This window comes from Anneissia japonica, unplaced genomic scaffold (genome assembly GCF_011630105.1).
Source record: "Anneissia japonica isolate Jap-2015-1 unplaced genomic scaffold, ASM1163010v1 scaffold9668_len1562885_cov226, whole genome shotgun sequence".
NCBI lineage: Eukaryota > Metazoa > Echinodermata > Crinoidea > Comatulida > Comatulidae > Anneissia > Anneissia japonica.
The window spans coordinates 1,369,633-1,385,632 of NW_022711326.1; the positions used below are offsets into that span (position 1 = coordinate 1,369,633).

The 16,000-nt window shown below is 32.2% G+C and overlaps 1 protein-coding gene across 1 annotated transcript in view; it reads right to left on the minus strand.

Moving 5' to 3' along the window:
• Positions 1-16,000, minus strand: part of LOC117107373 (ral GTPase-activating protein subunit alpha-1-like) — a 45,954-nt gene that overhangs the window by 15,479 nt on the left and 14,475 nt on the right. Inside the window, 20 exon segments of the mRNA XM_033249032.1 lie at positions 742-869; positions 2,244-2,402; positions 3,121-3,134; positions 3,137-3,272; positions 7,852-7,975; positions 8,460-8,567; positions 8,769-8,950; positions 9,376-9,533; positions 9,735-9,885; positions 10,352-10,561; positions 10,905-10,975; positions 11,329-11,482; positions 11,926-12,051; positions 12,764-12,832; positions 13,170-13,280; positions 13,677-13,844; positions 13,990-14,115; positions 14,630-14,758; positions 15,106-15,261; positions 15,563-15,846. Of these exon segments, the coding sequence (XP_033104923.1) occupies positions 742-869; positions 2,244-2,402; positions 3,121-3,134; positions 3,137-3,272; positions 7,852-7,975; positions 8,460-8,567; positions 8,769-8,950; positions 9,376-9,533; positions 9,735-9,885; positions 10,352-10,561; positions 10,905-10,975; positions 11,329-11,482; positions 11,926-12,051; positions 12,764-12,832; positions 13,170-13,280; positions 13,677-13,844; positions 13,990-14,115; positions 14,630-14,758; positions 15,106-15,261; positions 15,563-15,846 (2,764 nt within the window).

The following is a 16,000-nucleotide window of genomic DNA, read 5'->3' on the forward strand; positions in this document are numbered from 1 at the left end:
GCCATTACAGTCTCCACCTTCAATTAAATAACCCCCAAGGCTTAATCACTGTTTTCCACAATCAACTATTGGGGAAAGGTAATGGAGCTGGAAATTGGTGGATAAGATGACTGCTTTCCATATCATGTAAGTAAGAGGTGTTTTCATTCATTCATTCATTTGTTCATTTTCTCTACATTCGCTAAGTTGCATAACAAGTATTTCAGAGCGTATTGAATACGTTCAGTGTGTCTCACGAAAGGGACTGCCACTAATTTACATTTTTGCTATTAGCAAACTTTGGCCTTTGTGTATTAAACAAATTCACAAAACTGTAAGGGCTTTTGAATAAGACTAAAATGATATGTAAAAAAATTTAAAGATCACAAGTCGGTTCGGTATTCATTACTAAATAATTATCATAACAATGATAAGATTAAAATAATATCACCAAAAAAATAAAAATTTCATCTCAATAAGGTATTACATAAAAATATTGTATATTATATATCACATATTATTTTTATCATCAAAGCCTGTTGCCACCACCTTGCTACTATCACTGTCACCACCACCATTGCTGCTATTTCAACCACCACTACCACTGCTGCTATTACCACCAGCACTGCTCACACTGCCACCACCAATGCCAGCTCTGCTATCTTCACTGCCACTGTCAATTAACCACCATCACTATAATCATCAACAATTCTTATAAAAAATACAACTGTCAATGTTATCATCATCAAAATAAAAGGATACAATTTTTGATACAACGGTATCACTGACCGTTTGGCTCGGCTAGCACTAACTGCAGTTGCCCGTACTAGTCCTGGCAACACTTTGTGGTCTACAATTGCCCCATCAAACAATGGTCCAAAAAATGGAACCTAAATTATATAGAAATAACAGATGATTTAGACATAAATTTTTAATTTATTCCGATTACTTTTGAATTTGTGTCTCATTTATTGAAATTTTTGAAATAAAAAAAATGAATTCCTTAATAATATAACATTAATAATAATGTTAGACTTATATAGCACAAAATACAGAAGCTATGATGCATTTAACATTAAATATATATTTAAAAAAAAGAATTAACTCCTTCTCTTCAACCTCTAATTATATTTCAATAAGTTATTAGCTTTTAACTGAAAATTTGAGTAGGAAAATAAGTTCCTCTGCAATTGAATTTCTGCCAGAAAATCGAGCTTTTTGTAGTAAAATATTTGTAAATCATTAAAAACTGGTGGGTTTTTTTTATCTTCGAAGTTAATTCAATTGGTTCTTTTACATGAGCAACAAAAAAATTGAAATAAGTCTGCAGTTATTCATGAAACTAAAAAACAGAAATCTTGATATTTCAAGACTTGTACCAAAGATCCTACATGTCAAGTGCTGTATATAGACACTTGTCTATATCATGTTCTATATCTATGTATATGACAAAAACAGAAAACTCCACCCACTACATATTACTGGATTTGGCACAATCAACAGTTGGATATCATATTAAACTTACTGATTCCTAAATACTGAATGCAAAATCGAATAGTTAATCAATTTGAGTGAGAGCACCAAAACTAACTAATCAATCTAAATAGAGAAGGTTCAATAACAAATTATAATAAAAGCACAGATTGATATCCAAATTATGCAATTTTCCATTAATGTACGAGACATTACGCATCCTCATTTAACCCATATAGGGCAGCCTAATAATAGACACATTGTCCTTTTCTATTGCATTTCTTCATTTGTAAAAGTGCCTTCAAAGCTTATCTACATTCTCTAAATTGGTAACAATTGGTTTCATCCTTGGGAGAGGATTTTTTAAATACATCTGGAATCTCACGAATATGAGACGATAGTCTTACTAGGAAGGAAGGGATAATTGTACATTAATGAATATATCAATAAAGTGCAGATAATAATGTAAAGTGCTCTGGAAATTTTTATGATTATGTAAAGCATTACACAATAAAGCCAACAATTAATTGTTACAATCATTGTATTTTGAGTGTGCCTAATGTTGGTACTTGTTAGAGTCACTTATAAAGTGATTAAGTTCACTGTAATGGTACTATTCAATATTGCATCTTCTTGCTAATTAGAAAACTGGTCTTTTGTGCATGTTTTTCTGTGTTTTTTTTGTGCAGTCACTTCAACTGTAAACAGCCATTCCTTGGTCCTTTATATCTAAACATTTATTCTAATATTAATATTCTATATTTTTTAAAATTTTCAATAACAACACTTACTTCTGGTTTTCTTAAAATCTGTATCCTAAAAAGTTGATTGGCTAATGGGTAAATAACAATAATGACATCACCAAACTCGGTTGCTAAGATACCACGCCGGTAGTCTCTTGTGTGTTCCGACCAAACTATATGAATTTCATCGTTACCAAGGTGTCTTAGCTGGAAAACAAAATAGCCAGTAATCTGATAGTTTATAACATTGATATGCATCATTCACTGCTAAGCGAGACAAAATTGCAAAGAATCTGCCTTGCTACTGGTCAATTTCTTACAATACATGCCATTTTTCCACCAGCTAAAAATATATTTGGTGAAATACTTTACACCCAGAGGTGTTTCCAACATTAAAATTCTATAGTGGGGATAAGGACAATCTATGGTAAAGAAGGGAGAGAGGCATTCACAATCTTTGAACTTACTGCAAGTAAAGTTATTCAAAAGCCATTAGGATGTGCACTGACTTTAAGTACAAATAGTATGAATGTCACTCCAAAATTGACAAGATCATTTTATTCTATGTTTCGCTTTTATTTAAGCATCATTTGGAATAATACATAACAAAAAGAGACAAAATATATACAATACAAATTACTAGAAATCCTAATTAATATGCATTTATTTAAATGAGGAAACTATCCAATCACAGCAAAGTAGGTATCATGACAAGAAAGTATTAAGAATGAACAGTTACCAACTAGGCCTCACAGATTAGTAGAACTTTGGTCAAAGTTTTAATTGATGCATTATTATTTTGATTTAATTTAATTTTTATTAGAAGTGAACTAGATCACTATGGATTATAATAAAATAAATATTTTATTTTTGTTTTTTCAAATAGAAATATGAAAGTAATTATACACTCATATGATATAGTCACTCGTTTAGACCTAGATCTGGGCTGGATGGCATACGTGTTGAGACATGGAAGATGACCTCCATTGTGGAAGTGGCATAGTAAGGTGCAGTGTTACCTGTGCTTTTGTTTTTTTGAAGTCCACCCATAAAACCAGGATGCTTAGCTAAGTCAACCTGCAAAAAAAATAAAATGATACTACATAAAAATGTAAACAGAGATATTAATTAAAAATAAACAGTGACCATTAAAATAGAAATTATAAAATACTAGTAATTACAAAAAAAAATTACAAATTTCACTTATAAATAATAAAAATAACAAATGAATAAGTAAATGCTCCAAAATAATAATAATAATAATAATATAATAATAATATAATAATAATAATAATATAATATAATAATAGTATATCATGAAACCACCTATACCTATCAAAAGCTAGTAGTACACAGCCATAAATTTCAATAAAAATTATTTTATGTTGGAAAATTATCAAATATGCTATAATAGTAATAAATTTAAAATAATCATGTGTGTTTTGTCTGTAGTATCATACATTATACAATCTCTCATAAATCAAAATTTCCTAACTATTGAGTCAGTCTTGACTTAACAGTAATCCACACATCAATCATACTCAGATAAAACTTCTATTATTACTACCACCAGTATTTCATTATTAGTCCATGCACACATCATGAATTTTCATTTCAATTTGTGGTTCACTTCAATATCCATCCTAGGGGTGGTATAAATACAATAGCCACGTCTCATCTATTTGTGATGTCATACAAAAGCCTCAGTAGCTCCTATTGCTATCAAGCCTGATGCAATCAATGGATCTTTTTACTATGCTGAATCAATCTTCATGAAGGTTACAAATAACAGTTTGCTGCAAACTTCTAATTTCAATAACATGAAAACATCTTTTGATAAGCAACGAAAAATCGAAATGAAAATTTGTTAATTGCGTTTATGATGAATTATACAATCTAGAGAATTTATTATTTATTGTTAATAATAATCACTACAGTATACGGATAATTGGAATACCATCTGCTTTAATGAAAAGTAATGTCGCAAAAATTTATTAAAGGTAGGTTTGGAAACAAAAACAAAAATCATTAGATGAACAACACATCTTACATATCATTTGTGTTATTCAACAGCCAAGTCTATCTTACAGTATCACAAGACTAATACTGCTACTTGCTGCCTATTGATAGGCATTTGGTAGTCACTGACACCTAAGATGGCATTATAGAGTAGTACACTTCAAAGAAAAGCACCAATAAAATAAAATACAAAAATGAATGTATTTAATTTATAAAAAAGGGTGATTGTTGTCTAACACAGATTAACAAGAACATGTTGGAATTTTACTATAGTACTACTACTGCCATGTAAATATTTAAATTCTTGAATATTCTGTATACTGTATTTTAATAATGTTTACTTTTTAACTGTAAATTAGAATTTATTACTTTTTATTTGCAAACTAATAGAATTTTGAATAACAATTCTGTAGTCTTGGCATTCTGTTTTCAATTTCTACCACCAGATTTTCAGGCGATGGCACGGTCATAGGGTACTGAAATGGACGGTTCTATTTTTTGTGGGGGTGTTAATTCAGGAACAGTGGTGAAAGTTGGTTGGAGATAAGAATTCTAGTTTGTAGTAAAACATCTGTAAATCATTGAAAACTGATAATAGTGTTACTTATCTGTGACTTAGAAGAAATCGATGAGATTCTTTTAAATTAGCAATTTTAATATTTTTGAGCATTTCCTTTTTTTAATAGTATTATATTGGTTAAGGCAGGGGTGCTGCAACGTACAGCCATAATATTGGTGCTGGTTCAAATATCACACTCGCTTATGGTTCTGGTGGTGAAACAAGTCTTCTCGGATATGGACTATAAATTGTAGGCCCAGTGTACACAATTTGGTTCATGTGCACTTTTAAGAATCCAGTACATCTTTTGGGATGAGTAGCGGGGTTACTCCGGTGTACTGGTCCATACAGCCCCAGTTTACCGGGTAGCTCAGACATGAACAGAACCTTTGGGGAGAAGCAAGTTTCTGTGCGAGCTAGTCTGCAACTCCAGCGCCTTCAGACTTTGGTATATAGTGCCATATACATCTAACTACATTATATAACATATCTCTATGTACAGTAGTTATCTGCTGTAATGATAAGGCTTCAGGTAGATTTTGCGACTATTAATTCACACGATGCTGCAGCACTCGGTGTAGGCAGCAGATAGTCTCCTGTCCAAGTACTAAGCAGGCTCACTGTTTTTTGTTGAGCCATTGTATCTCCAGCTAAATCCATTCACTGCTGATTGGCTGACGTCACTGCATTCAGTTTAGAGTTCAATCTTATTTATGTTAACATTATTCATACATAGGACAATGATTATTTTATGTGAATTTTAATAACCGTCTTCCTGGATTAATAATGCATTGGCAACAAAATGAAAAACAGCTTGGTTGTCATAGCAGCAAACAAAAAAACAGTGTGATGACCATAAGCCATCTTGAGACATGAGCTGTGAACCAGAGGTTATATTTGATTAAAAACATACTAACCCAATATCTTCCATCATATGAAATTGTGAATTATATTATAATCGTAATAATATTAAGCAATTAGTAAAGCTGCACATAAGTACACTAGCAGAACATTTTTATACGAAGGTTAGATTTAATGCTTGAAAAAAATGTTTAATGCATTAAATCGAACCTAAGTATAATAATCTTCCCCTAGTGTATGATATATGCAACTTTACTAATTGCTTTATAAGCCAATTGCCATCTTTTAATGGTAGTTTAATTAGATAATTAACTGTTGTAGCAGTCATCGGTTGCTATAGTGATATGATCAGTATACTGTGTGCATATTACATTTAGCTCTAGGTATGTTGATATGCTCCTGCAGTACGCGTAAAGTACACACAGCTAGCGAGGTTACACTTCAGTACGTGTAAAGTACACACAGCTAGCGAGGTTACACTTCAGTACGTGTAAATTACACACAGCTAGCGAGGTTACACTTCAGTACGTGTAAAGTACACACAGCTAGCGAGGTTACACTTCAGTACGTGTAAAGTACACACAGCTAGCGAGGTTACACTTCAGTACGCGTAAATTACACACAGCTAGCGAGGTTACACTTCAGTACGTGTAAAGTACACACAGCTAGTGAGGTTACACTTCAGTACGCGTAAAGTACACACAGCTAGTGAGGTTACACTTCAGTACAGGTAAAGTACACACAGCTAGCGAGGTTACATTTCAGTACGTGTAAAGTACACACAGCTAGCGAGGTTACACTTCAGTACGTGTAAAGTACACACAGCTAGCGAGGTTACACATCAGTATGGATACGATGAATAATAATAGCACTTATAATGCGATTTTGATAGACATTCGTCACAGAAATAAACATTTCTTGAAGCATTTGAGAGAATCACATTTTTTGGTCAGTGCAGACTGGTAAAATCATGTGATGATTTAATATCTAGGCTAGGCTACGATCTAGGCCTTGGCAGCCTTTGTTTTTGTTCATTGAGTCTTTAAAATAGATCTAGCATATTCCTATTAAATGCAGTTTCTTTACTTTATTAGGGTCCATTGATTCAAGGAATACCTTAATTTTTCATACTTAATATTTAATTTGAACTTGAAGGTTCTAATCAACCTTGTTTTAGGAAAGTAATTTTCAATTACCACGTCAACAAACAATGATCGGGCAAGTGTCTGCCCTCTCTTTTCACAGGAGCAAGTACAAGTTGAATTGGTCTTTTGCCCACGAACCCAACAATGATGCAAGCGTGCTGATGTCACGATTGACTTATAATACTCCTTTTTGTCCATTTACATATGAACATAAACATTATTTGAACTGGCCTACTGTACAATTTCTAAATTTAACAAAAACAAGTACATCAACAAACAATTTAACAATAATGAAGCCGAAGGTTACAAAGTTTGCACAATTAACTACAAAATATATATATGACTTATTGGATAAAAAATACTACAAAATATATATATGACTTATTGGATAAAAAATACTGCAAAATATATATATGACTTATTGGATAAAAAATACTGCAAACTGTTAAAAAAATACCCAACTGAATTATTATTGCTTCATATCAATAATATTTTCATATAGAACATTTAAAAATTAATTTATAAATTAAAAAAAAAATAGTATTCTTGATCCTAAATTTAAGTCCAATATTGTATAAAAATTTGTATGGCATCATTATATTGACCAAGCTTTTTTTTTTTGGAACGGGGGGTGAGGGTGCTGTTACACCACCATCTGTGACCTTCAGAATTGAATTAGGTTAATATTGTTCAATGAAACATAATTTTTATAGGCAAATTTAAACTTGAATTAGAAAACAGATGAAATGATTTGATCATAAAATATACAGTATGAGTGGGAACTCTATCATTGAGGAATTTTCTTACTGTAACAACAAAAAACGAACTAAGAAGTACAAGTGGTAGTTAATATAAGTATACAGTGCCATAGTCATGTAGCAATGGTATACTATCCAGAGAATAGACTAGAATTCTTTAAATGACTACTAAACATGTTAAAATATGAGCATAATTTGTTGAGCTAACATACCTGGTATTTATTAAAATGTGCTGCACATGTGAACACACTATTTTACTTGTATTTATATATCTAATTAACTAGTGTAGCACTAACAAATCTCATCTCACTAACCTCCCATGCAAGGGCAGCAACAAAGTCTTCATATTGTCTGCTGCCCCCATTGTTCAGAAGTACTGAATTTTTATCCTCCTGGCCTTCTGCTACATAAAAAATTGCAATTTTGTGTGTTTCCCGGCTGAAAAAGAGGAAATACTGAATTATTCAGGAAAGTATTCAAGGAAAAGCAAAATACTTGGAAAGTTGTAATTTAATGGTAGGTGTGTTTCACCTCACAAACATTCTCCGAAAATAAAACATAAATTTGATATATGAAATTTGCAGAAAACATATTTGTTCTCAGTAGAGCACAGACAATTTTTTATTTTATTTTATTTTAGTTCTCATCCAACAGGGGGGAGCCTACCTGGTATTTGTACTGTACATAAAAATCAAATTAAGTTTCTGCATTGTCCCATTAAGTGGGCAATACACAATTCACACAAGAGTTTATTTTATCATTTTATTTAATTTATTTCCAGACACAAAACAAAAGCAATAATATACAGTAGGTTTAATCAATATAAAATACAGTAACTTAAAAAGGGCCTGAGAATTGCTTTAAAGGAAATGAGGCATTACAACCTTATTAATTTAATGATAATTAAACTGTTATTTAATACCTTTTTTCCCAGTTCATGAAACCTAGTTGACTGAACAATTGACGGCACAGTTGAAATGCTGATGACGGCTCCTCGCATGGTGTCTCGCTCAAATATTCAGCTGATATCCTGATGGAAAAAAAATATAAATTATGCACTATTTTCTGGTACCATATTTACATATCACAGAAGAACAAATACCTATGTGTCTAGTAAAAAGTGACATCACTCTACATATCTTTAATATTAAACTTTTTTTTAGTGCAATTTGCATTTTCTAAAGCATTTCAAACTAGTTACAGCAGGTTCCACACAAAATGATAAATTTACCTTTCATCTGTCTTATGTGCTTCAAAGTACTCTTGTTCCTGGCTGCATTCAAGCAACAGACTATTGGTCGTCAGAGTCTCAAGGTCCGATGGTATCTGATCCGGAGCAGGGGACGGCAAATTGAGAGGAATACCTGGTATCAGTAGACATTCACTGCTTGTGTACCCTATGAATTGTAACAGCTGCATCAAACAACAACATAAAATATCAATTAGAATTTGTATAAAAGAAAATATTGAGACATTTTATGCTAGTTGCATTATGAGATTTAGATGCTTGGTGTAGACACTACGCTCAACGGTTGTCGACGTGTACGAATCTGTAGAATGCAGAGCCACGATGCGCATGCAATGGGTCGTTTTTAATGACGATTCTGTAGACTGCCACTGATAATCAGCAGAAGGAGTCGCGTCGTCTAGCGTTTGCAGGGAGCGGATTTGGATTTGTCGTAACAACTGTTGTACGAGGCAGTGAGTGCCCGGCTATACATTTAAAACAGCACTTTTTTTATAATTGTACAGAAGTTACCATGTAACATCTCAAACTAACATATAATAAAAAATGATTAAAACCTCGATTAAAATGATATTAAGATAGCTGTATTTACCTCATCTATCATATCAGAGTTTCCAGCCTCGTCTTCCTCCCACATCGGTAGTTCACCTAGGTTCTGTTTATATGTTTGTTTTTCCAGTGATGTATTTTCAATTGTTTGTTCAATTGGTGACAAGGCAGTGGGATTGATTGAACCAGGACGCAGTGTACCTGTCATTAAATCAAAATACCTTATTATCAGTGTACTTTTAGTGATTAAATAGAAACTGCCACACAATAAGGCTAGCATAACTGCTTTTACTGCTACTGACAATTAGCGTCACATCATCAAGCACTTACACAGATCAGAGATAAATTTGTTGTTGATAAATGGCTGTGTTTATGGTCACTGGTTGGCATTTTGTTACTCACCTACAGCTGTTGGGGTTGGTTCTGGAGAGGGCGGTGTGGCATAGAGTATTGCAGCATCCCATGAATATTTACCACTGCAGTCTCGTATTATAAGCCTAGCTCTTGTTGACATTGTTGTGAGATCCCCAGTCATATCACTCAGAAAGTCGGACTACATAAAAGAAATAATGTAGGCCTTTTTATACTTCAAATTAATTATAAACATCTGCTTTTCACATAGTAGATTTTTATGTTATATGAAACAAAATGTGTTTACTTTAATTTACCCAACAGAAAGTAAATAAAGTAATTAAAACACCTTTTTAACTTAATATTAATAATAAGTAAATTATTTTATAGTGCATTCCGCATAAAACCTCTATGCGCTATAACAAAGAACCACAAGCAGTAAATAAATTAGACTCAAACTACTATATTAATACAAATTTTATATTTTAGTATTTAAATTTTTGCTGTATTGAAATTTAATGGTTGACTGATAGACTATATTTTCACATACATTTCATATTTTTGTATTTAAGTGGGCCCCTGAACATGTTCCGTACAGGTTGCCTACTCAAGATAAGGTTAATAAATAAATAAATACATACATAAACTAAAACCAGTTCTGAACTTACATCATTGTTTTCTGGTAACTCAACAACTGACACAAGCACAGATTCATTGTAGACGTAGAACTGCATGTTAGGAGATTGGAACATAGAGGGCGATATTTCATCTAGGTCAAGGTTGGGAATATCATCGTATTCGTTGATATTTGCAGTCAAGCACGCTGACCCTCCATCTAACGGGAACTGATTCAAATGATTGACAAGGTGACACATTACCTGAAATAAGCGTTCATGTCATAATTATTATTATTTCTACAACTACTATTATTATTACCATATTAATATTACAATTAATTATATTAGTATCCAATGTATTAACTAATGAAGAAAATAAAATTTTAAAGAAACAGTTACATAGATCCAAATTACTAAATATGTAATTTTCTCTTTATACATTACAGGACAGAACAATGCTTGAGAAGTCTCCTTATAAGGCTTAGGAGTGAGCTTTTAATTAATAGAAAAACCTTTTGCTGTAACAGTTGTATTATTTTAAGACCCTGGGATTAGAAGCCAAGCATAATAATTAATTCTAAAATTGCTTTGTTAATCTACTTACTGTAGTTGCTGCCAGACGTAAAACCTTCACTGACTGATCACCAGAATCCTCAACAACTACATCAATTTTACCTACATCAACAAACAATAGAATATAATAATAAAATCAACATCATTTATAACACATTAATTTATTTATAATTCAAACAAAAATATGCATGTTTCAATTATATCAAAAGTAAAAAGAAAGTAAGAAAATTAATTCATATAATAAAGGAATGGCAGTGAGCCACCAAGAACAGATAATATGGAAATGATGATGGAGAAGGAATATTATATGCAAATTTAAGGAAAGTTTGGTGGCTTTTTGCTGTATAAACAAATATGTCTGTCTCTTATACACATCTAGATGTGTATAAGAGACAGGCATCAAACAACAACATAAAATATCAATTAGAATTTGTATAAAAGAAAATATTTGAGACAATTTATGCTAGTTGCATTATGAGATTTAGCCTGGGGTACATCCTTTAATAACTCCAATGTGACGTGAGGGTCATAGTCTGACGATGACAACTCTGACAGACTGATGCTGTTCCTCCCGCCAGCTGGCAGCCCTTCAGCAGCATATTGGAGAACCTACAATGACATTATAGTTGAACTTACTTTAGGGAAGCATATACAAATACTTTTATTTCCATTAACACACATTCATTTTTTTACTGTATGTTTTATCAAAATTTGATTTATATTTATCACAGCCATGATGAAAAACAGTATGTAAATTGTTATGTATTCGTGAATAAATAAGGCTTTACTGCTACTACTACTACTTAATTTAGATTAGATTTTAGAAATAGATGTCAATGATAGTTATTAATGAAATTTACGGATTATCCATCCTGTGTAACCCAGTGTCTCACTCTAGCACATCATATTAATAATACAGAAAATTCTGTGAAAATGTCTTACAGGGGTAACCAAGAGAGGTTATGAGATCTGTTTAGTTGTAGAAGCAGCATATATTGCATGTATAGTTCTTTACTTGGTATACACATACAAATATTAAATGAGATGTATACCTTAAACACAGTAAGCAGCAGCGGTGCCTTTTCTTTAGATAGTTTGGTTTCTGTTGGTGTTTGGAGTGATTCTATTGGAACTGCCATACACCATTCCAACAAACAAAACATTAAGGACACTAAAAACTATAAGAAAAAAAATATTCAGGTAAAATTGAACAGTACCGTCTCTTAGTATTGGAATCTCAAAAGTATATTATTTCCTGATTACTGGAATCGGCATTCATGCAGAATGTAAATCTTGTCTTCCTCCCATAGGAATATTTGAAGTTATGAAGGCATATTCAGAGATTTTAATACATTCAAAGGAAAATTACATTCTACTATTATACCCATTTATACTGTAAATATAGGTAGAGCAAAAGCCAAACATAAAATGTTTTTATCAAAGATGGACAGATATGGTAATGGTGGGATACTTGTAGAGTGCCATCCACAAAAAAATCGCCTCAAGGTGCTGACAGTATTGAGATCACAAATCATGCGGGGAAAAAAAACAAAACAAGCTGTTCTGGTAATGAAATGAAATGGCAGCAAAACATGGCATATATATATACATTAATATATTGAATCAAACTGCGAGCATGAAAGGGAAGAAAACGTGTACACACAGGTGGGACGGCGTCAATATACTGGGCTCCAGCAGATTTCACTTAAGATAAGCCTTGGCTCGGAGATTCTAACCCTTGATCTTAAGATTCAGAAACATTAAATATCATTATGAGAGAAAAGTATTGTTCCATGGGTTTCTAGTACGGTTGTATGTAAGTTTTGGTTTACATATTACAGAAAAAATTAAAACAGTAACTTTGTTTGGTGTCTGATTGTATAGCAATACCTTTTTGTCCTCATCGGCATCACTCAGTTCTGTGCTTAATTGTAGACTTGATATTGTCATGGAGAGAACCTAAATCAGGCAAAAAAGAAAATTGAATAACAACATATACAATTAGTTTTTATTATGAATATAATGTAGATATTAAATTTTCATTAAAGCAAATGTAGAATCAAATTTGCTTTGTATAATTGTTAATTTGGCATTTGTTAAGCACCTCCATGGGCTACAATATGATCTGATGGATGCATTAATTCAACATGAGGAATCTCTTTTGTGGTATTATATCTCCCTGAAGTAACCAATTCAGATTCTTTACAAAATATATACAGCTTATAACTTTCAGAAGGTAAAATTTTTTAATTAATCATTTAGTATAAAGTTTTCATTAGAACTTGTTTGTAAATACCTCTATTATTTTCTTTGGCATTTCTGGATAATGACACCCAAGTCTGTCGGCATGGTTACTCACAAGCAGTAGCATATCGCAGGCCACCTGGGCTACAACTTTGTAATTAAACTGTAGAAAACAAAACAAATCCAAAATTTTCAAATAATTATTATGTATGGTGATAATGTGTCTATAAAATTCTGAGATTTTTTTTGGTTATCTTTGTGTTTCAGTTTATACTGATTTTCAGTGTCATAAAAAATCTAAATCTAAACCAATGTTATTAATATTTATTGCTCATAGGTATACTTTTTTTTCAGACATAACAGTCGGAAACTAGAAAGAATGCACCTTCCTATTGGGTGATAGATCCTAGTTTAAGACTAGATAGCTTAGACAATAACAGAAACAATAAATATAATCAGTACTATTGTTATACTGTAACAAGAATATTATGTTATACTGCAAAAAGATGGAGTGGTACATAATAGGGAGATGTATAACCAAAATTATAGTAAATATTACCTTAAGGCAAGCTAATAAAACATTGACTGCCTCCTTGATTTTGTGGTGAAATGTACAGTGAACTAGCTCCTCATACAGAAAAATGCCTATACTACTTATTGCAATGCATCGAGCTTCACAGCTTGGTTCCCGACGGCCACACTTCAGAAGGCTTGTGATAAGGTGGTCCTACAAAAAAAATATTTATCATAATTTCCTTTTTATGCAAACAGTAATCAGGAAATCATAAAATAAAACAATATATTAAACTTAGTTATCATCCTAATTATCATCATTATAATTGCTATTTTATAGAGTTATATACGATTTTTACCTTGACATCGGCACAATTCATAGTTGTTATCTCCTTTGCGGAAGGCTGTAATAATGGTATCTCACAGAATAAGTTTGGATAACAAACCAGTGATCCAAGTAATGATACTGCTTCTGTTCTTGGAGCCTATATATGACATTTAAAATGCAATCAATTATTACCACATAAGATATATTAGTCAAATGAATAAAATAATGTAAAAATCTATTTCTAAGCATTATCCAGAATTTTATCACAGTTTACGGCAATTTTATCAGGTGAATTATTTGTCTTGCAACCATAGTGAAAATAAAATTAGATAATTATCTTGCAATCATAATATATATGAAAATTAAATGGCCATATTGCAATTACAGTACATTTAACATAGGATGGTTATTCTTCAATCAAGGTACAATTAAATATTATAGTTATCTTTTATAATACATTTAAAAATTGGATGGTCATCATGTAATCATGATACATTTAAAAATAGAATGGTCAAATTGAACTATAAATGAAAATTAAGTGTAAATGAAAATTGGATGGTCAACTTGTAATTATAGTACTGGTAAAAAACTGAAGGGCCACATTGAAAATCATAGTACACTTTAAAAATGGATGGTCATCCAACTATAATAATAATACATTTGGAACTTACTTCTAAATCTATTGTAGACGTTATCATATTGGCAGCTTGGATAAAGTCGAGGACAAGCATCGTTGCCCCAGGCAACAGGCAGGCAAAGAAAGCTGGGGCTGCATGCTGAATTATTATGTTGATTATCTCCTTAAAATAAAATTATTACATTGATTATTAAATGATAATAAAAGTGGGTAACTTAAAAAAATTAAAAACACACATTAAATTTTTACATTTCAAATTGAAATTTGAAATTTTGGCTCTGCCCCTGGGGTTGGGGGTCTTTGGGCCCACATTGTAGCACCAGTAGCCACTTGTACTGGATACATTTTCCCTTACACTAACTCTCACAATTGTGATTAAAATACTGAAAAAATTATTTTCACTTAAAATGATTATGGATATACTGTATTGAATAAAATATTTAATGTTATTTATATAATCATGTTGATTATGTCTTGAAATTATAAAATTTTAAAATAAATAAATTTTACCTGATCGGTTCCAACGAGACCGAAATGTAAGACGCGGTAGAAGTGCAACAGGTGGTCTTGCGGGAGCGGATGATCATGCCGCCGTACCGTCATCATACACAAGAGCTTATACGCAAATAATCGACCTTTTTGAAACCGATCTGACAGATAAGTAGCCTACAAGAAGAAGTCATGATTTCCATTTACATTAATAAATGCTAGTCCCACCTTCTTGATTTATGGCAAGCCAACATTAATCCTAATTCTGAGCTCCCCATCTTTGTGACAGGCTTGATTAAAATTGTTTACCCTATTTATTTATCCTAGAAAAGTGGCTGAAATTCAGAGTCTGTCTTAAATATTGCGATGCTGTATAAACGACTGTCTCTTATACACATCTAGATGTGTATAAGAGACAGGTACATAATATATACAGTTTTCAGAAAAAAAAAAATCTATAAAAAATGTAAAAAAGCACCTGAAACAACCAAGGTGAGAGTATTCTGAGTGGTGGTATAAAAACCGGCGGTGGTGGTGTGGTCTGGTTGTCGGTACTGATACCAAGGTTATCCCTCATCTTTGCCAACATCTGCCAATACTCACAAAGGCAATCAAACACTTCAGCATGCAAGCGTGGATTAGAGATCTTGTTTACATCACCAAGGATACCAAGCATCCTCTTCCAAAGCACAACAGCAACATCCGGTAACCAACCTGCTCGGTTGCCGCCAGAGATTATACTAGAATCAGCAGTGGATATTTCTTGACACAGAAAAACAAACAGTAACACTGACTAGTTAATGAATACATCTTATTAAAAAACATACAGATTTTTTGAGTTAATAAACATGAACAACAAAATTATACATATTGCACAGTCCAGTGTACAAACAATGGGATACTACCCTGCTTTTAT